This window comes from Nerophis lumbriciformis, linkage group LG21 (genome assembly GCF_033978685.3).
Source record: "Nerophis lumbriciformis linkage group LG21, RoL_Nlum_v2.1, whole genome shotgun sequence".
Lineage (NCBI taxonomy): Eukaryota > Metazoa > Chordata > Actinopteri > Syngnathiformes > Syngnathidae > Nerophis > Nerophis lumbriciformis.
In genome coordinates, this window is record NC_084568.2 from 9,173,268 (window position 1) to 9,192,500 (window position 19,233).

Sequence of the window (19,233 nt, forward strand, 5' to 3'; positions counted from 1 at the left end):
AAAACACAGTTTTAAATAAATAAATGACATTCAACTAAAACATTTAAAGTTGGTTCCCGTATGAAATTTTGATGATAAAATGTGCATTTCTGTCCAAATATTATATATAAATTACGCAAGCAAGTACTTTACTTCGATTAATCGTGATTAGTCGAAATTCAAACATGTAATTAATCTGATTTTAAAACTGGATCTTTTGATAGAACTAATTAAAACAAACAACTAATCTAGTACTTCAGTACACGATCCAACAATGAGGCCAATACAAACACAAAACACAACGTTTTATTGTGAAATTGCGTGAAACTCCAATATTTAAAACAACACCTGTGTCAAAATTACCACACTCATAAACACTTGGTGATGATCAGGATGTTAACATGTACATAAATATTATATGGACTGGAATCAGTTTCATTAAATCAACATTGTTTTTTCAACGACAATAATGCGAAAATTATCAGGTTATTCGCCACCATATTTGAATCGGAAAATAACCTTCTACTTAATAAATAATATTTTTTCACAATAAGATCATACAGTAGGAAAGGGATTCATATGGCCCCATTCGTCACGGTTTACCTGACACATGAAACGTGACGAATCGGGGGGGGGGGGGGGGGGGTGCACTATCCACTTAGGCCGCCAGATGGCAGTAGTGTTTTTTTGTGAAAATCCCACAGTGTCAGTTGCTATATAGAATGGCGCTTTATATCATTTTCAGCATTACAAAATGATTAACCGACCCCTCTTCCCCTTACGCGAGATCCACCCAGGAATGGGGCCATATGAATGCCTTCTCTAGCAGTTAAGGTGGTTTATGCATTCCAGATGAGAGCTAAAATGACAGACAGCAGCATTGGACCGCAGGACCAAAACAAACAACATGTCCCCGCTTTTAAGGTTGTGGCTCCAGGAGAGTTAGTCCCACTCGGGGACGGCTTAGAAGTAGACGGCGTCTCCCCAGGGCTCGGAGTGTTCCCGGGAGATACCGCGGGTCGACCTGACGCGGTGGGGGTGTACACCGAGGTGGACGATGGGGGATTGGGAGACCCCGAGGTCGATGCATCACCACTGTTGTCGTTTGCACCAGTGGATGAGGTCCTGGATGTGATCACTGGATTTGTGCTGGAAGCATCATGATGTTGGGTGACCTGACTCGTGCCTGATCCACTTGTGCAGGAAGTGCATGCCGTGACCATTTGACCCTGCAAAAGAGTCACGTTTCAGTCCATTTGAATAGAATGAATAGAATAACAGTGTGCAGAATTGGTTATTTCAGTCGCTATTGTGTGACTGTGATGGAAGAAGTAGTTTCTGGATGACTTCCTTCCTGCCACCCCTTACCAAAGGTGGTTAGTACCGCGCTACATTTACTCCGTTACATCTACTTGAGTAACTTTTGGGATAAATTGTACTTCTAAGAGTAGTTTTAATGCAACATACTTTTACTTTTACTTGAGTATATTTATAGAGAAGAAACGCTACTTTTACTCCGCTACTTTTATCTACATTCAGCTCGCTACTCGCTACTAATTTTTATCGATCTGTTAATGCACGCTTTGTTTGTTTTGGTCTGTCAGACAGACCTTCATAGTGCCTGCGTTTCAACAAATACAGTCACTGGTGACGTTCACTACGTTCCACCAATCAGATGCAGTCACTGGTGACGTTGGACCAATCAAACAGAGCCAGGGGTCACATGACCTGACCTAAACAAGTTGAAAAACGTATTCGGGTGTTACCATTTAGTGGTCAATCGTACGGAATATGTACTGTACTGTGCAATCTACTAATAAAAGTTTCACTCAATCAATCAATCAAAAGTGTGAAGGAAAAAAGACCCTTTTTTAATTTCAACCGTACATCCCGTCAAAAGCCTAAAGACTGACTGCACAGTTCCTGTCTTCACAATAAAAGTGCCGCTCCATCGCGCCTGCGCTTTCAAAATAAGAGTCTCCGAAAGCCAGCGCAAACAAGCTAGCAAGCGACGGAGTTTGCCGCCAATGTATTTCTTGTAAAGTGTATAAAAACGAATATGGAACCTGGACAAATAAGAAGCCAAAAACCAACCACTTTCATGTGGTATTAGATAGAAAGGAGGAACTTTTTTTCTCCTCCATTTGAAAACGTGGACTTTATCATCACTCCTGTCTGATTCCAATCAATGCAAGTCATCAGAATCAGGTAATACACCAACTTATATTCTTGTTTTCATGAAAGAAAGGAATCTATATGTGTTAAACATGCATGTATATTCATTAAAACACCTTTAACATGTAAACAAAAACGGCAAAATAAATAAATATAAATGATATACTGTATATATCAATGTATGTATATACATATATATATATATAAAAAATAAAAAAAAATCTCCTGATGATTGAGGGTACCCCCCCTCATGAAACAGGCCTGTAGAGATGAAACAGTCTTGTGATTTTTTTCCCCACACATACATATATATATATATATATATATATATATATATATATATATATATATATATATATATATATATATATATATATATATATATATATATATGTGTGTGTATATATATATATATATATGTGTGTGTGTATATATATATATATATATATATATATATATATATATATATATACACACACACACATATATATATATATACACACATATATATATATATATATATATATATATGTATGTGTGGGGGAAAAAAATCACAAGACTATTTCATCTCTACAGGCCTGTTTCATGAGGGGGGTACCCTCAATCGTCAGGAGATTTTTATATATATATATATATATATATATATATATATATATATATATATATATGTGTGTGTATATGTTACTCATCAGTTACTCAGTACTTGAGTAGTTTTTTCACAACATACTTTTTACTTTTACTCAAGTAAATATTTGGGTGACTACTCCTTACTTTTACTTGAGTAATAAATCTCTAAAGTAACAGTACTCTTACTTGAGTACAATTTCTGGCTACTCTACCCACCTCTGCCCCTTACTTAGTGTTATGTTTACTAATATTAGATGGAAACAACCCTCTGTATAGTTCTACACCACTGCAAAGCCCAGTACAGTAATCAGAGTACTATTAGATGAACAGCTCGTCCTTACTGAGCATTGTTAACTTTGTCTTGAACACAGCTCCTGTACGGGTCTCACAAGCACACTTTGTTTCTCCATCTTACTTATCATGTGACATTTCCAGGCCCCATTAAGATGTCAGATAAAGCGAGGCTGCAGAATAGTGGATCGCTGTTTGCTGCACAGGCAAATCATTCATTCATGGTGAAATGGTGTATCATTCAAAGGTCAAACACCTGCTTGCTTGTTCCAGGTGAATACATTAGGCATGAACACATTAACCACGCTTTGCATGTTGCTGTGCATGATCGGTAAAGGCTTTACACACACACACACACACACACACACACACACACACACACACACACACACACACACACACACACACACACACACACACACACACACACACATATACACACACATTCTTGTATTTCTTATCTTCTTGAGACCTCCGAAAAATGCCTACCTCATTAAGGACCACCCTTTCTAGACATATAAAGATTTGTATTTACAACGTTAATAATGCATATATACTATATACTAAAGGTAATATTTTAGGGTTTTTTTTGTTGGTGAATTTTTTGTTTGTTATTTACTTCAAGTTATTACAGTATTTCTCTATATACATATTTATTTATTTTTTTAAATTCATTTTGGCCAAAGGGGGCGCATTTCAATTTCTTACACACACTTGTTATTACATACATTGGCCAGAGGGGGAGCACTTCAAATTTTTTACACACTTGTTATTTCATATGTTGACCAGAGGGGGAGCACTTTTAAAACCGACACGCAGTCAATTTGAAGAATCCCTCCTTTTTGGGACCACCCTCATTTTGATAGATTTCACCACCAAATGAGACATTCTCTATTAGATGCAATGGTTTTTCGTATTGGGATCATGATTTATGTCCTAACTTGTTCACACCTCCTCATATGGAAGGTACTTTTCCTTGTTGATGTCTCAAGAAGGGTAGAAATGCAAGAACACACACACACACACACACACACACACACACACACATACTCTATGTGCTATGTAAACTTGCATGTGTTTATATTGTATGTCAGTGAAGTTTTTGCTTAAAATACATTGATTGGGATTGGTAGGTGACAAACATGAAGACTTGCTAGAGATGCTGACTTGAATATATATATATATACATGTATATGTATATATATATATATATGTATATGTGTATATACATACATGCATATGAATGTGTATATACATATATATATATATATATATATATATATATATATATATATATATATATATATATATATATATATATAAAGTACAGGCCAAAAGTTTGGACACACCTTCTCATTCAATGCATTTTCTTTATTTTCTTGACTATTTACATTGTAGATTGTCACTGAAGGCATCAAAACTATGAATGAACACATGTGGAGTTATGTACTTAACAAACAAAGGTGAAATAACTGAAAAAAATGTGTTATATTCTAGTTTCTTCAAAATAGCCATCATTTGCTCTGATTACTGCTTTGCACACTCTTGGCATTCTCTCAATGAGCTTCAAGAGGTAGTCACCTGAAATGGTTTTCACTTCACAGGTATGCTTGTATGTATATATATATATATATATATATATATATATATATATATATATATATATATATATATATATATATATATATATATATATACATACATACATTTTCTACCGCTTGTATGAATGTGTATATATATGTACACATACATACACATATATACATATATGCATATATACATATATAGTGTATATATATATATATTTATTATATGTAATATATATATACATATATATGTATACATAATTATTTTTTAGGGATGTCAAACAATTACAATGTTTAATGCTGATTAATCACATTTTGTACACAGGTGACTCATAATTAATACTGATTAATAGCAGATACACTTCTTTTAATCTTTAATATACAAATGTTTGTTTATCAAACATGATGCTGTTTTCAACAGTTCAACACAAAATGGACACACACAGAGACATACGCGCACTTACACAGACGCAAGACTCCCGGGGGTCTAAATCCAGTTCTTTAGTTCTCTCACTTTCTCCCATTATAACCTACATATTTTAAACTATATATTTTATTTAAAAAATTCCCACTAATTCTCCTTCTGTCTCGTCACGGTGGAACACCGGCGCAGTTGCACATGCATCATTTGCGTGAGTATGTTTAGGGGCGTGATAACCAGAAAAGGGCGCTATATAAACACTAAAATGTGTTCTACAACTAGACTAAAAAAACAGGTAAATGAAAAAAAAATATGCAGGTAAGTTAAATAATTCAAGTAGATCAGGGGTGTCCAAACTTTTTCCACAAAAGGTGGAAAAAGTCAAAGCATGCGAGGGCCATTTTGATATTTTATTTTGTAAAAAAAAACAAGCTAAAAACTGACATTAATTTACAAACAAAACATTGAGTCTGCTTTGTGTTATAGATGACAAGGTGTATTAATTATTAATAATATTTTGATTATTTTTCTCACATTTTATTTGTTGTTTTTTGTTTGATTTTATTTCGACAGAAAAAAAAAACCTTAGCTGCGGGCCTCAAATGGTCCCTAGGCCACACTTTGGACACCCTTGGAATAGATTAATTGATACAAGAAATAATGGTGCAGTCATAGAAAAAACACCCACAGGCTTTGTGGAGACAGGAAAGCAAGCCCAAATAAGCAACAGCACGTTCAAAAACAACCTCAAAAAGCCTTTAGGAATGGTGTTAAAAAGTAGTAAAATGAAAATAAATACATACATTTTGCTAACTTGTTATTATTGCATTGACTTTGACAGACCTAATATTTTTATATAAATAAAAAACACAAATATTTTAATTCTTGCCAGTGTCAGGAGTGAGGAATAAACACCAGCTGAATCTAACATGACCCTTTTTTGTTTGCTTGCTGCCTTCACAAATATATGTAAAATCGCGGTCTACCTGACATCCCAAGTGCGCCTACCTGAGTGCAGCTCGTTGTCATGACGATGAGGAACACAGCGAGGACAAACCTTGTTGCTTTCTCCATAGTCGTCTTTTTACGGTTTCCTTTCCTGCCGAATGCGAGTCCCTTACTTTCAGCCGGTCCTTTTATACCGGTCACGCAGATGCCGATAAGAGATAGTTGTCCGGGATAAAACATGAACAAAAAAAAAAAAGATCTGCGGTGTATTCTGGAAAGTGAGAGGAGATAAGAGAACTGTGCCTGGTATGGAAATGAGAATGGCTTCACATGATCTTTTGTCACTGTGCAATCACTCTTTATTCAGTAATATCTTACATGTTAAAAACAAAACCTTCATTTTATCATCATGTGTGTCAGGTTCAAACACTGATGACATCTATTTAACAAGACAAGAGGCAAAGAATTAAACAGAGACAGAATTCAATTTGGACTCAATTGAGGAGACAAGCACACTGTACCCTTTTACAGTATCTCCAGCACGCTCTGCCACAAGATTGCACTCCTCCTTCTTTATTTGACTTTCTCCTCCCACCTGACCACCGCTTCCACTTTCAGAGGGATGTGGGTCGTAAACAGCGTTGCCTTTGGTTACAGAATAGTTCAAAAGAAGGGGTCGTAAAATAGTTCAAAAAGAGTTCCATAAAATAGTTCAAAAAGAGTTCGTAAAATACTTCAAAAAGAGTTCGTCTGAAAATTGGGCAGATCCTGCCATCTCTCCGCTCTGAAGTCCTTGGGCCAGAACAACATCCTTCTGTTGATTACCATACATGAGAGAACCCCTTCCTGTGGCTCTCCCCCTTACACAGTGGGGTTTTACGAGCCTTACTCTTGGTAGGCCTCAAAGACAGCCCCTGTCCTTTTGCCTGGAACTCATTTCAACACAAAGTTTTTTGTGATAACTTACAAACAAGTATTCTAACAATGTGTTTTACCAGGAACTAATAATGTGATGAATTATTCGGGGGTCTTGTTTGTTTAAAGGATGTTGCAGGCACGACCACTCCAGATTCTGCCACTCCTTGGGTGGTGAGCACAGGCCCAATTCAGGCCCTCGCGCCACCCTCGTGAGGTTTGTTTATGACCGTTTGAATAGAAACACGCACTTTTGTGGAGGTCATTTTGTGAAGCTCTGTATCCTGGTATCTCATCCATGCTCTTGACACTGTGCCAGCAAACCAAGCTGCACTAACAGAGCAACTTTTGTTCCAGGAAAGGTTATATTTCTTTTCTTTTGTTGAGGAGAACTGTTTTACTGATATATTATTATTTTATATTATATTGTTATATTATATAACATTTTTATATAATTTTTTTTTTTAATAAAAAAAAATACTAATAATTCTTATATAAAAATGTTATATAATAAATACATTTTTATTTAGCTCCTTTGACTTTCTTTCTATAAAAAAAAGAAAGAAAAAAAAGAAAAATGTTTTATATATTGTATATATTATATACTATAATAATATAATATATCAGTGTATATTATATATTGTATGTATAATACGTAAATAATACATATATGTTATATTTTATATTGCTACTATGGTACATTTTTAGTCTACTTTATACCTTTTGTTTTCGCCCTCTTTTTGTGCCCTTGTGTGCATTATCCTTTCCATCCTTACCCTTTCCATCATTTGTGACTGAGCTACTGTGTATAACAATTTCCCTTGTGGATCAACACAGTTTGTCTAAGTTTTACATTTTGGCGGCAGCAGGTTATAAGTCTGTTTTGTGCATAATTCAAGCTGTTTGCAAATGCAACAAATTATAGACTCTCAATATTTTTGATTTAATGAATGAATTTTCTCTATAATTAACATGTATTACCCTAACGAGGGGGTCACATACCCGTGGCGCTCCAGCCGCATGCGGCTCTTTAGTGCCGCCCTAGTGGCTCCCTGTAGCATTTTTTAAAAAGGTGTGCTGGCAGGGTAAGGACCAGACAGTAAAAGGTGCTGCAAAACACAGACGGAACAGGAAGTACTTTAAAAAAACAAGAGCGCAGGAACAGGAAGTGATACTGAACAGAACATTAACCAATAACACCAAACCGGAACTATTTGCTAATTTGATTTATACTAGTCTAGGGAGGTGTTTAGGGCACGTCCGACCGGTAAGAGGCCACGGGGAAGACCCAGGACACGTTGGGAAGACTATGTCTCCCGGCTGGCCTGGGAACGCCTCGGGATCCCTCGGGAAGAGCTGGGGAGAGGGAAGTCTGGGCTTCCCTGCTTAGGCTGCTGCCCCCGCGACCCAACCTCGGATAAGCGGAAGAAGATGGATGGATGGATAGCTTAGTTTATTATTTCTTCGGTCAGTGGCCAACAAAATAAAAAAACTGTTTTACATCCACAAATTCATAAATGGACAATTTTACAGACCGAAAGGGTTCAGGCCGGGGGTCAGCAACCCGCGGCTTTCCAGCCGCATGCGACTCTTTAGTGCCGCCCTCCCTGGAGCATTTTTAAAAAAGGATTGACAATGGACAAAGATGTGGAAAGAATATTTTCTTTGTTTTAGTATGTTTTTTGTTTGAGGACAAACATGACACAAACCTTCCCAATTGTTAGAAAGCCCACTGTTTAATATGTGTGTGTGTATGCTTCACTGATGACACTATTTGGTGAACATCGTTTTGTCCTACTAATTTTGGCGGTTCTTGAACTCACCATAGTGTAGACTGTGATGCAACAGTTTGTGTACATGTAAAATCTTCCACTCCTTCTATGTCTCATTTTGTCCACCAAACGTTTTATGCTGTGCGTGAATGCACAAAGGTGCGCTTTGTCGACTTGTTGGGGAGTGCTAATCAGGCATATTTGGTCAGTGCATGACTGCAAGCTAATCAATGCTAACATGCTATTTAGGCTAGGTGTATGTACATATTGCATCATTATGCCTCATTTGTAGGTATATTTGAGCTCATTTAATATCCTTTACTTTTATCCTATTTGTATATAATTTAGTTTTGCATGTCTCATGACACATTATCTGTATGTAATAATAGTTTCTAATGTTGTAAAAATCTGTTGAATAAATATTAAATTTCAACATTTCTGTCAACGAAGATTTGCTTCATCCTGCGACACATAGTCATTTTGATAGTAGGCTATTATAGCTAATATAGACACTTACGTCATGTGTTGCCTTCATTATAAGACTTATATACGACTTTTCTTTTTTTTGCGGCTCCAGACAGGTTTGTTTTTTGTATTTTTGGTCCAATATGGCTCTTTCAACGTTTTGGGTTGCCGACCCCTGCCCTAACTGAACTTTTTTGTAATACGGTTAGTGAAAGAAGCGTACTTTTGTGGTTATTTCCCAATATTTCTGCACAATAACTCAGTTATGGTAATACTAGAGAGGAGTAGAGAATGTAGAGTGATTTTTGTTTGAGAACATATTTTGCTTTGCTCATTATTAAAGTATTTTTTGCCACTTTATTTTCTATATTGTTATATGAGATTTGCATTTCATATTATCATGTCAATGTCATTCAGGACTAGTCTTTATTTGTCAAAACATCTCTTTAATTGATACATTTCTTCTATTATTATGTGTGATTTCTCCAGAACAATCAGTCATATCGTCTGCAAATACTAACTTGAAGTTCTTTGTAACTTAAAACATTGAACAATTGTGGTCCCAGGATTGATCCCTGGGGTACCCCGCAATACATATTTAGAGCTGTAGACGTGTGTTTGCATAGAGTAAATAATTATATAAAAAAATTATAATTTTCAATGATTTTAGGACATTGTGGAAATAAGAAAACCGGTCTATGGTTTGTAAACTGGTGTCTGTCCCCAGTCTTATAAACTGGTTTAATTTTTGCTATTTTCATTTACTTGTTTGAAATTAAAGGGTGATGTTGTACATTGACATTTCGAAGATCTCTTAAAAATCTTATTTAAAAAAAAAAAAAAAAAGTTTTTATGATATAAATTATTTAAGCGCATCTGCACCCTTATTTTTTGGAGCAGTTTTATTTTACGCTGTTAAAAAAACAAACCATTTTCATCTCAGTATGGAAAACACTCACTATTCAGGAAAATGAAGCAAACAGAGAGAAATGATGGTTGACTCGATCACCCGAAGAAGGAATTTGACAACAGAAATCTTTTAGCAAACAGTGCCATTGACATGTTTGATAGGAGAAGAATTCTTTTATGCGTATGTTCTTATTTTTCCACCCAAAACAAACACAGATGGAATTGTTGGAATGGCTTTGTGTGAAAATACTAACTAAAAGATAAAGGCTTGTTGCTAGGCTACTTTGGTTCATGCATATAATCCATTAATGTAATAAGTCACTTTTTCAGACATTCAGCAATAAATGTCTCTAGTAAACTGCTGGCAGCACTAAAACTGCATGCTGATTTTGTCAAATGACATTTATTGTTAATACCATGTGTCCTCAAATGCTGGCTTTGGCTTTAATTATTGTAATTTCCCAATTAATCACTCATACACTTGAAAAAATAAACACCACACCTAAAATATTAATCATCCATATCCCTTTTTTTCACAATGTCAAAAAATAATGCCATATTTACAAATAGTTAGACCTAAATAATACTTTTTTTTAATCTTCATCGTATTTAACTAAATTATCTTGTTTTAAATTAGTTTTTAAAACTGAAATATTAGTTTACTGGAATTTAATTATGATTATTGTACATTATATATCCTTATTTGGATCAATTTAGGGGACATTTTATTGTTGTTATGCATTAAAATACTACTCATACACTCTAAATTGCATTATATCAGGTAGCTTTTATTTAATTCGTTTTTAAAACTTAAATAATAAGTAATTTAGTTTACTGTGGAATTTAATATTAGTTATCATAAAGTATACAACCTTATTTTTTATCAATTTAGGGAACATTTTATTGGCTGTGTAACTATTTTTATGCATAATTTTTCTTTGCATAAACTCTAAATTGCATTATATTAGGTATCTTTTTTAATTAGTTTTCAAAACTTAGATAATAAGTACCGTAATTTAGTTTTCTGGAATTTAATGTTGATTATTATACAGTATATATCATTATTTGGATCAATTTATGGAACATTTTATTGGCTGTGTAGCTGTTTTTATGCATTATTTGTCTATGCATACACTCTAAATTGCATTATAATAGGTAGCTTTTTTTGATTAGTTTTTAAAACTTAAATTATAAGTTATTTAGTTGTCTGGAATTTTAATGTTGATTATTATACAGTATGTATCCTTATTTGGATCAATTAAGGGGACATTTAATTGGCTGTATAGCTGGTTTTAAGCATTAATATACTACATATACAATTATTGCATTATATTAGGTCTCTATTTTTTAAATTGTTTTTTAAAAATTCAATAATAAGCCATTTACTTTACTGGAATTTAATGTTGACTATTATACAGTAAATATCCCTATTTGGATCAACTTAGGGGGCATTTTATTGGCTGTATAGCTGTTTTTAGGCACATACTGTATATACCAGCACCCCCGCAACCTCGATAGGGACAAGCGGTAGAAAATGGATGGATATACTCCAAATATACTCTGACTTAAATTATATTAGGTATCAGAGTATGAGGTGTGAAGAGTATCAACAAAAACATAAATTGTGCTTTTCTTTATTTAGTTTAACAGGTACTTTAGTATGATAGGTAACATTATAAGGTCATGTATTAAATGAATACATTTTAAATTCAAATAATATATTGGTATTTACACATTATGTGAAATACAATGTTTGTCAAAGTAGGTATGAAGGTGGTGTATAAATTATTCATGTTGGTGCAGCCACCACAAGCAAACAAGAGCAAAATACCACTTAGATTAGATTAGACTAGATTAGTTTATTTCAAAGGGGACAATGCAATTTCATAAAACACATGACTTCACATGGTTAAAAAGGCCAGACTTAGCCCAGAAGGCTAGTTTTCATCTGTAGTCCCCTGTGAAGTGAAGTGAATTATATTTATATAGCGCTTTTCTCTAGTGACTCAAAGCGCTTTTACATAGTGAAACCCAACATCTAAGATACATTTAAACCAGTGTGGGTGGCACTGGGAGCAGGTGGGTAAGGTGTCTTGCCCAAGGACACAACAGCAGTGACTAGGACGGCGGAAGCGGGGATCGAACCTGGAACCCTCAAGTTGCTGGCACGGCCGCTCTACCAACCGAGCTAAAAAGGCCAGAATTAGCCAGAAGGCTAGTTTTAATTTGTAGTCCCCTGGCCATGATGTAAAAAAAAAAGGGCAGTAGAGAAAAAGAAAAGTAAATAGAGATAAAAAGAAAAAAAAAAGCACACAATTTATATACAACATGATAAAAAATAAAATACAACATCAAAACATAACATATAATTTAGCATCAAAACAGGCTCATATTTTAGTGCTGACAGCTGTAGACTCTGATAAGCACTTAAATAATAGTGATATAGACAAAATTAGTAAAATTTGCAAAAGCCATACAAAGTCAATATACTATTGTACATGATAATTATTGCTAAAGTATTGCTAAAGTAGCTATTTTGTTTCATCGACTAAAAAAAAGAAAGTCCTTTTCCGGTGGTGTTCTGAATGTGGCCTGTGGGTGGCAGTAATGCACATTTTCTGCACCTGCAGTGCCCTGAAATAGCAGCAGAAGTAGAATATTAAACAGGCGCTTTCATAAAAAAAGACTACAATTTGGGGAATTATTCATGAGACAGAAACGTTCAACGTAAGTGCCTCATGGATTCATAAATACCTAGACTTATTTTATTATCGAAAGGTCGTCCTAACTCAGGTATTCATGTCCGCTCTTTTCGTCGCTAAGCTATTAAGCCGACATGCCTCTCAGTAGGGGCAGCTAGCATGTTAGCTTGGTCTGCATATATACACTACAACACAACGTGGTACTCTTTATTTTATTTTTCAATGAATTGCATTATTTTTAGGCTTTTATTGGCTTTCTGGTCGAAGCAGATCACCGTCTAACGCTTCTTTTTCGCCCGTTGAAGTCGAGCAACTGTGTAGTGAAAGTGCGTTTTGGGACAAGCGGTAGAAAATGGACTGGAGTTGAGATGAGTTTGAGTTTATTTGGAGCATGCATGCATAAAACATGATACATCACACATGCATGCATGCATGCATGCATACAACATGATGCATCACACATGCATGCATGCATACAACATGATACATCACACATGCATGCATACAACATGATACATCACACATGCATGCATACAACATGACACATCACACATGCATGCATACAACATGATACATCACACATGCATGCATACAACATGATACATCACACATGCATGCATACAACATGACACATCACACATGCATGCATACAACATGATACATCACACATGCATGCATACAACATGATCAGAGGTGGGTAGAGTAGCCAGAAATTGTACTCAAGTAAGAGTACTGTTACTTTAGAGATTTATTACTCAAGTAAAAGTAATGAGTAGTCACCCAAATATTTACTTGAGTAAAAGTAAAAAGTATGTTGTGAAAAAACTACTCAAGTACTGAGTAACTGATGAGTAACATACACACACATATCATATATATATATATATATATATATATATATATATGTATGTACATATATACACATACATTGATATATATTTCTTTATTTTGCCGTTTTTGTTTACATGTTAAAGGTGTTTTAATGAATATACATGCATGTTTAACACATATAGATTCCTTTCTTTCATGTTGACAAGAATATAAGTTGGTGTATTACCTGATTCTGATGACTTGCATTGATTGTAATCAGACAGCAGTGCTTAACGTCCACGTTTTCAAATGCAGGAGAAAAAAAGTTCCTCCTTTCTGTCTAATACCACATGAAAGTGGTTGGTTTTTGGTATCTTATTTGTCCAGCTTCCATATTCGTTTTCACACACTTTACAAGAAATACATTGGCGGCAAATTCCGTAGCTTGCTAGCTTGTTTGCGCTGGCTTTCGGAGACTCTTATTTTGAAAGCGCAGGCGCGATGGAGCGGCACTTTTATTGTGAAGACAGGAACTGTGCAGTCAGTCTTTAGGCTTGTGACGTTTGAAATAAAAAAGTGTCTTTTTTCCTTCACACTTTTGATTGATTGATTGAAACTTGTATTAGTAGATTGCACAGTACAGTACATATTCCGTACAATTGACCACTAAATGGTAACACCCCAATAAGTTTTTCAACTTGTTTAAGTCAGGTCATGTGACCGCCTGGCTCTGTTTGATTGGTCAAACGTCACCAGTGACTGCATCTGATTGGTGGAACGGATGCAAACGTCACTAGTGACTGCATTTTATTGGTGGAACGGAGTGAAACGTCACCAGTAAGGCAGGCACTTTGAAGGTCTGTCTGACAGACCAAAACAAACAAAGCGTGCATTAACAGATCGATAAAAATTAGTAGCGAGTAGCGAGCTGAATGTAGATAAAAGTAGCGGAGTAAAAGTAGCGTTCCTTCTCTATAAATATACTTAAGTAAAAGTAAAAGTATGTTGCATTAAAACTACTCTTAGAAGTACAATTTATCCCAAAAGTTACTCAAGTAGATGTAACGGAGTAAATGTAGCGCGTTACTACCCACCTCTGAACATGATACATCACACATGAATGCATACAACATGACGCATCACACATGCATGCATAAATACAACATGACGCATCACATGCATGCATACAACATGATACATCACACATGCATGCATACAACACGATACATCACCATTAACAGTTTCTCTATTCAACATGTTCGAAAAGGAGTAGGAAGAAGCATAGCTTATTTAATCCCACCCCTTTTCCTTTACATAGCAGTTGCTAAAACTTTTGTTCACTTCCCGTTCTCAATTTATTCACAATATACTCCATAAGTAATAACAATAAAAATAAATAAATAATACTGGGTGAGGTAAGTTATGTTTCATATGATGAGATGAGTAAGATTATCTTGAAAATGAATGGATGGATGAGATAAATTCAGAACGTTTGTCATGGTTCTTATTAGGGATGTCCGATAATGGGTTTTTGCCGATATTCCGATATTGTCCAACTCTTTAATTACCGATACCGATGTATACAGTCGTGGAATTAACACATTATTATGCTTAATTTGGACAACCAGGTATGGTGAAGATAAGGTCTTTTTTTTTTTAAATTAATAAAATAAAATAAGATAAATAAAGTAAAAACATTTTCTTGAATAAAAAAGAAAGTAAAACAATATAAAAACAGTTACAAAGAAACTAGTAATTAATGAAAATGAGTAAAATTAACTGTTAAAGGTTAGTACTATTAGTGGACCAGCAGCACGCACAATCATGTGTGCTTACGGACTGTATCCCTTGCAGACTGTATTGATATATATTGATATATAATGTAGGAACCAGAATATTAATAACAGAAGGAAACAACCCTTTTGTGTGAATGAGTGGGCGAGGGAGGTTTTTTGGTTGGTGCACTAATTGTAAGTGTATCTTGTCTTTTTTATGTTGATTTAATAAAAAAATTAAAAAATGATACCGATAATAAAAAAAAAACGATAACGATAATTTCCGAAATTACATTTTAAAGCATTTATCGGCCGATAATATCGGTAGGCCGATATTATCGGCCATCTCTAGTTCTTATTCTTTGTACTTTGTAAACACTTTAAGTTTGAAGAGTTTCTTGAAGTGGATCATATTAGTACATTGTTTAATTTCTTTGCGTAATCCATTCCATAATGTAATTCCACATGCTGATATGCAAGGTCTTAAGTGTTGTAAATGCTTACAAATGTTTTAAATTACATGTTTCTCTAAAATTATATTTCTTGAAGAATTGTTGTATATTCTTGGGTAGCAGATCATAGTTTGCTTTGTGTATAATTTTAGCTGTTTGCAAATTCACTATGTCGTGGAATTTCAGTATTTTTGATTCAATAAATAAAGGGTTTGTATGTTCTCTATATCCAACATCATGTATTATTCTAACTGATCTTTTTTTGTAGTTATTTCCCCATATTTCTACACAATAACTCCGATATGGTAACACTAGCGAGCAGTAGCGAGAGATGTTAAAGTTGAATGAACTTGTGTTCAGCTTCCTGTAGTGATGGCGGCATCGTTACCACAGAAGCCAGGCATGGCAGGGATGCCCCCGCAGCAGCAGCAGCAGCAGCAGTCACACATGCCCCCCACTGGCGCCTCGGTCGCAGGTCAACAGCCAATGGCACCCCAGGGTGCCCTGAGAGAGATCTCCCCTGTGTTTCTCTGTCGGATCGGACAGGAGACCGTCCAGGACATTGTCACTCGCACCATGGAGATCTTTCAAATCACACGAGCCACGCAAGTAAGAGAAAACTTTTTTTCCCCCTCAGACATTCCTACACACACCATCTACGAGTGTAACGTTTAATCGATATTCCATCCATCCATCCATCTTCTTCCGCTTATCCGAGGTCGGGTCGCGGGGGCAGCAGCCTAAGCAGGGAAGCCCAGACTTCCCTCTCCCCAGCCACTTCGTCCAGCTCCTCCCTTTAATCGATATTGATTTACATAATATTCTTTAGATACAGCTACATTGATCTGTGCTCGGCAAGTTTGCCTTCCGGAAGACAGGTATCGATCTTGCATTGTTTTAAAAGGAAACGGATCATTTTTATCGATGCTAGAAAAAGGAAAACATTGGCTTAAAGAAGTTCGACCATTTTAATGATAAGGATTTTAAACGTTACTCAAGTCTGCGTCATCGCCATCAGTCGCCAACACAAGATTAACGGATAGGTACGGTGGCCGATAAAGGTCGCAACAAGACAATATAAATCACCACGCAACCACTTTCAACTACAACACGATCGCAAAAGCCACAACAAATACAAACGCCACAACACAACTTTACGCCACAAAAGCTGCGACGATGGAAGTGACGGAGGATGTTACTTCCTGAACGTAGTGTGTTAGTATACCGTATTTTTCGGACTATAAGTCGCAGTTTTTTTCATAGTTTGGCCGGGCTCCAGTGCGACTTGTATATGTTTTTTTCCTTTTTTATTATGCATTTTCGGCAGGTGCGACTTATACTCCGAAAAATACGGTAATTGGAAAGGTGAAAAAGTTATTTAAAAATTGGTCACCAAACTCAGAGTCCTCAAAGCGTATGTATATTCTGTCCTACTTTACGGTTGTGAATGCTGGATGTAGTTGCGGAGAGAACCACATTGTCCATCCATCCATCCATCTTCTTCCGCTTATCCGAGGTCGGGTCGCGGGGGCAGCAACCTAAGCAGGGAAGCCCAGACTTCCCTCTCCCCAGCCACTTCGTCCAGCTCTTCCTGTGGAACCCCGAGGCGTTCCCAGGCCAGCCGGGAGACATAGCCTTCCCAACGTGTCCTGGGTCTTCCCCGCGGCCTCCTACCGGTCGGACGTGCCCTAAACACCTCCCTAGGGAGGCGTTCGGGTGGCATCCTGACCAGATGCCCGAACCACCTCATCTGGGTCCTCTCGATGTGGAGGAGCAGCGGCTTTACTTCGAGCTCCTCCCGGATGGCAGAGCTTCTCACCTTATCTCTAAGAAAGAGCCCCGCCACCCGGCGGAGGAAACTCATTTCGGCCGCTTGTACCCGTGATCTTGTCCTTTCGGTCATAACCCAAAGCTCATGACCATAGGTGAGGATGGGAACGTAGATCGACCGGTAAATTGAGAGCTTTGCCTTCCGGCTCAGCTCCTTCTTCACCACAACGGATCGATACAGCGTCCGCATTACTGAAGATGCCGCACCGATGCGCCTGTCGATCTCACGATCCACTCTTCCCTCACTCGTGAACAAGACTCCGAGGTACTTGAACTCCTCCACTTGGGGCAAGATCTCCTCCCCAACCCGGAGATGGCACTCCACCCTTTTCCGGGCGAGAACCATGGACTCGGACTTGGAGGTGCTGATTCTCATCCCAGTCGCTTCACACTCTGCTGCGAACCGATCCAGTGAGAGCTGAAGATCCTGGCCAGATGAAGCCATCAGGACCACATCATCTGCAAAGAGCAGAGACCTAATCCTGCAGCCACCAAACCAGATCCCCTCAACGCCTTGACTGCGCCTAGAAATTCTGTCCATAAAAGTTATGAACAGAATCGGTGACAAAGGGCAGCCTTGGCGGAGTCCAACCCTCACTGGAAACGTGTCCGACTTACTGCTGGCAATGCGGACCAAGCTCTGGCACTGATCATACAGGGAGCGGACCGCCACAATCAGACAGTCCGTTACCCCATACTCTCTGAGCACTCCCCACAGGACTTCCCGAGGGACACGGTCGAATGCCTTCTCCAAGTCCACAAAACACATGTAGACTGGTTGGGCAAACTCCCATGCACCCTCAAGGACCCTGCCGAGAGTATAGAGCTGGTCCACAGTTCCACGACCAGGACGAAAACCACATTGTATATATGTTATATAATTTTCATAGTGGGTTAGAGTAGTTTTTCGGAGTATAAGTCGCTCCGGAGTATAAGTCGCACCGGCCGAAAATGCATGATAAAGAAGGGAAAAAACATATATAAGTCGCACTGGAGTATAAGTCGCATTTTTTGGGGAAATGTATTTGATAAAAGCCAACACCAAGAATAGACATTTGAAAGGCAATTTAAAATAAATAAAGAATAGTGAACAGGCTGAATAACTGTACGTTATATGAGGCATAAATAACTGAGAAGGTGCCTGGTATGTTAACGTAACATATTATGGTAAGAGTCATTCAAATAACTATAACATATAGAACATGCTATACGTTTACCAAACAATCTGTCACTCCTAATCGCTAAATCCCATGAAATCTTATACGTCTAGTCTCTTACGTGAATGAGCTAAATAATTTTATTTGATATTTCACAGTAATGTGTTAATTTCACACATAAGTCGCTCCTGAGTATAAGTCGCACCCCCGGCCAAACTATGAAAAAAACTGCGACTTATAGTCCGAAAAATATGGTAATGTGATTAAAAATGTATTTCCTTTGGTTAATTCATGCAAGTATATGTTAACTTTATTTTTGTTACAAAACCCATGTAAATTGGGGCGGTATAGCTCGGTTGGTAGAGTGGCCGTGCCATCAACCTGAGGGTTCCAGGTTCGATCCCCGCTTCCGCCATCCT

General features: G+C 36.9%; 1 protein-coding gene across 2 annotated transcripts in view; it reads left to right on the plus strand.

Moving 5' to 3' along the window:
- The window catches only part of LOC133621192 (mediator of RNA polymerase II transcription subunit 30), a 71,040-nt gene that overhangs the window by 43,811 nt on the left and 7,996 nt on the right, over positions 1-19,233 (plus strand). Inside the window, exons 1-2 of one of the 2 annotated variants that reach the window (XM_061983148.2) lie at positions 12,722-12,815; positions 16,188-16,436. In XM_061983148.2, the coding sequence (XP_061839132.1) occupies positions 16,200-16,436 (237 nt within the window). In that variant the 5' untranslated portion in view covers positions 12,722-12,815; positions 16,188-16,199. Of the gene's footprint in view, positions 1-12,721; positions 12,816-16,187; positions 16,437-19,233 lie in introns of those variants that run through there. The other variant, XM_061983147.2, reaches the window with a different exon arrangement.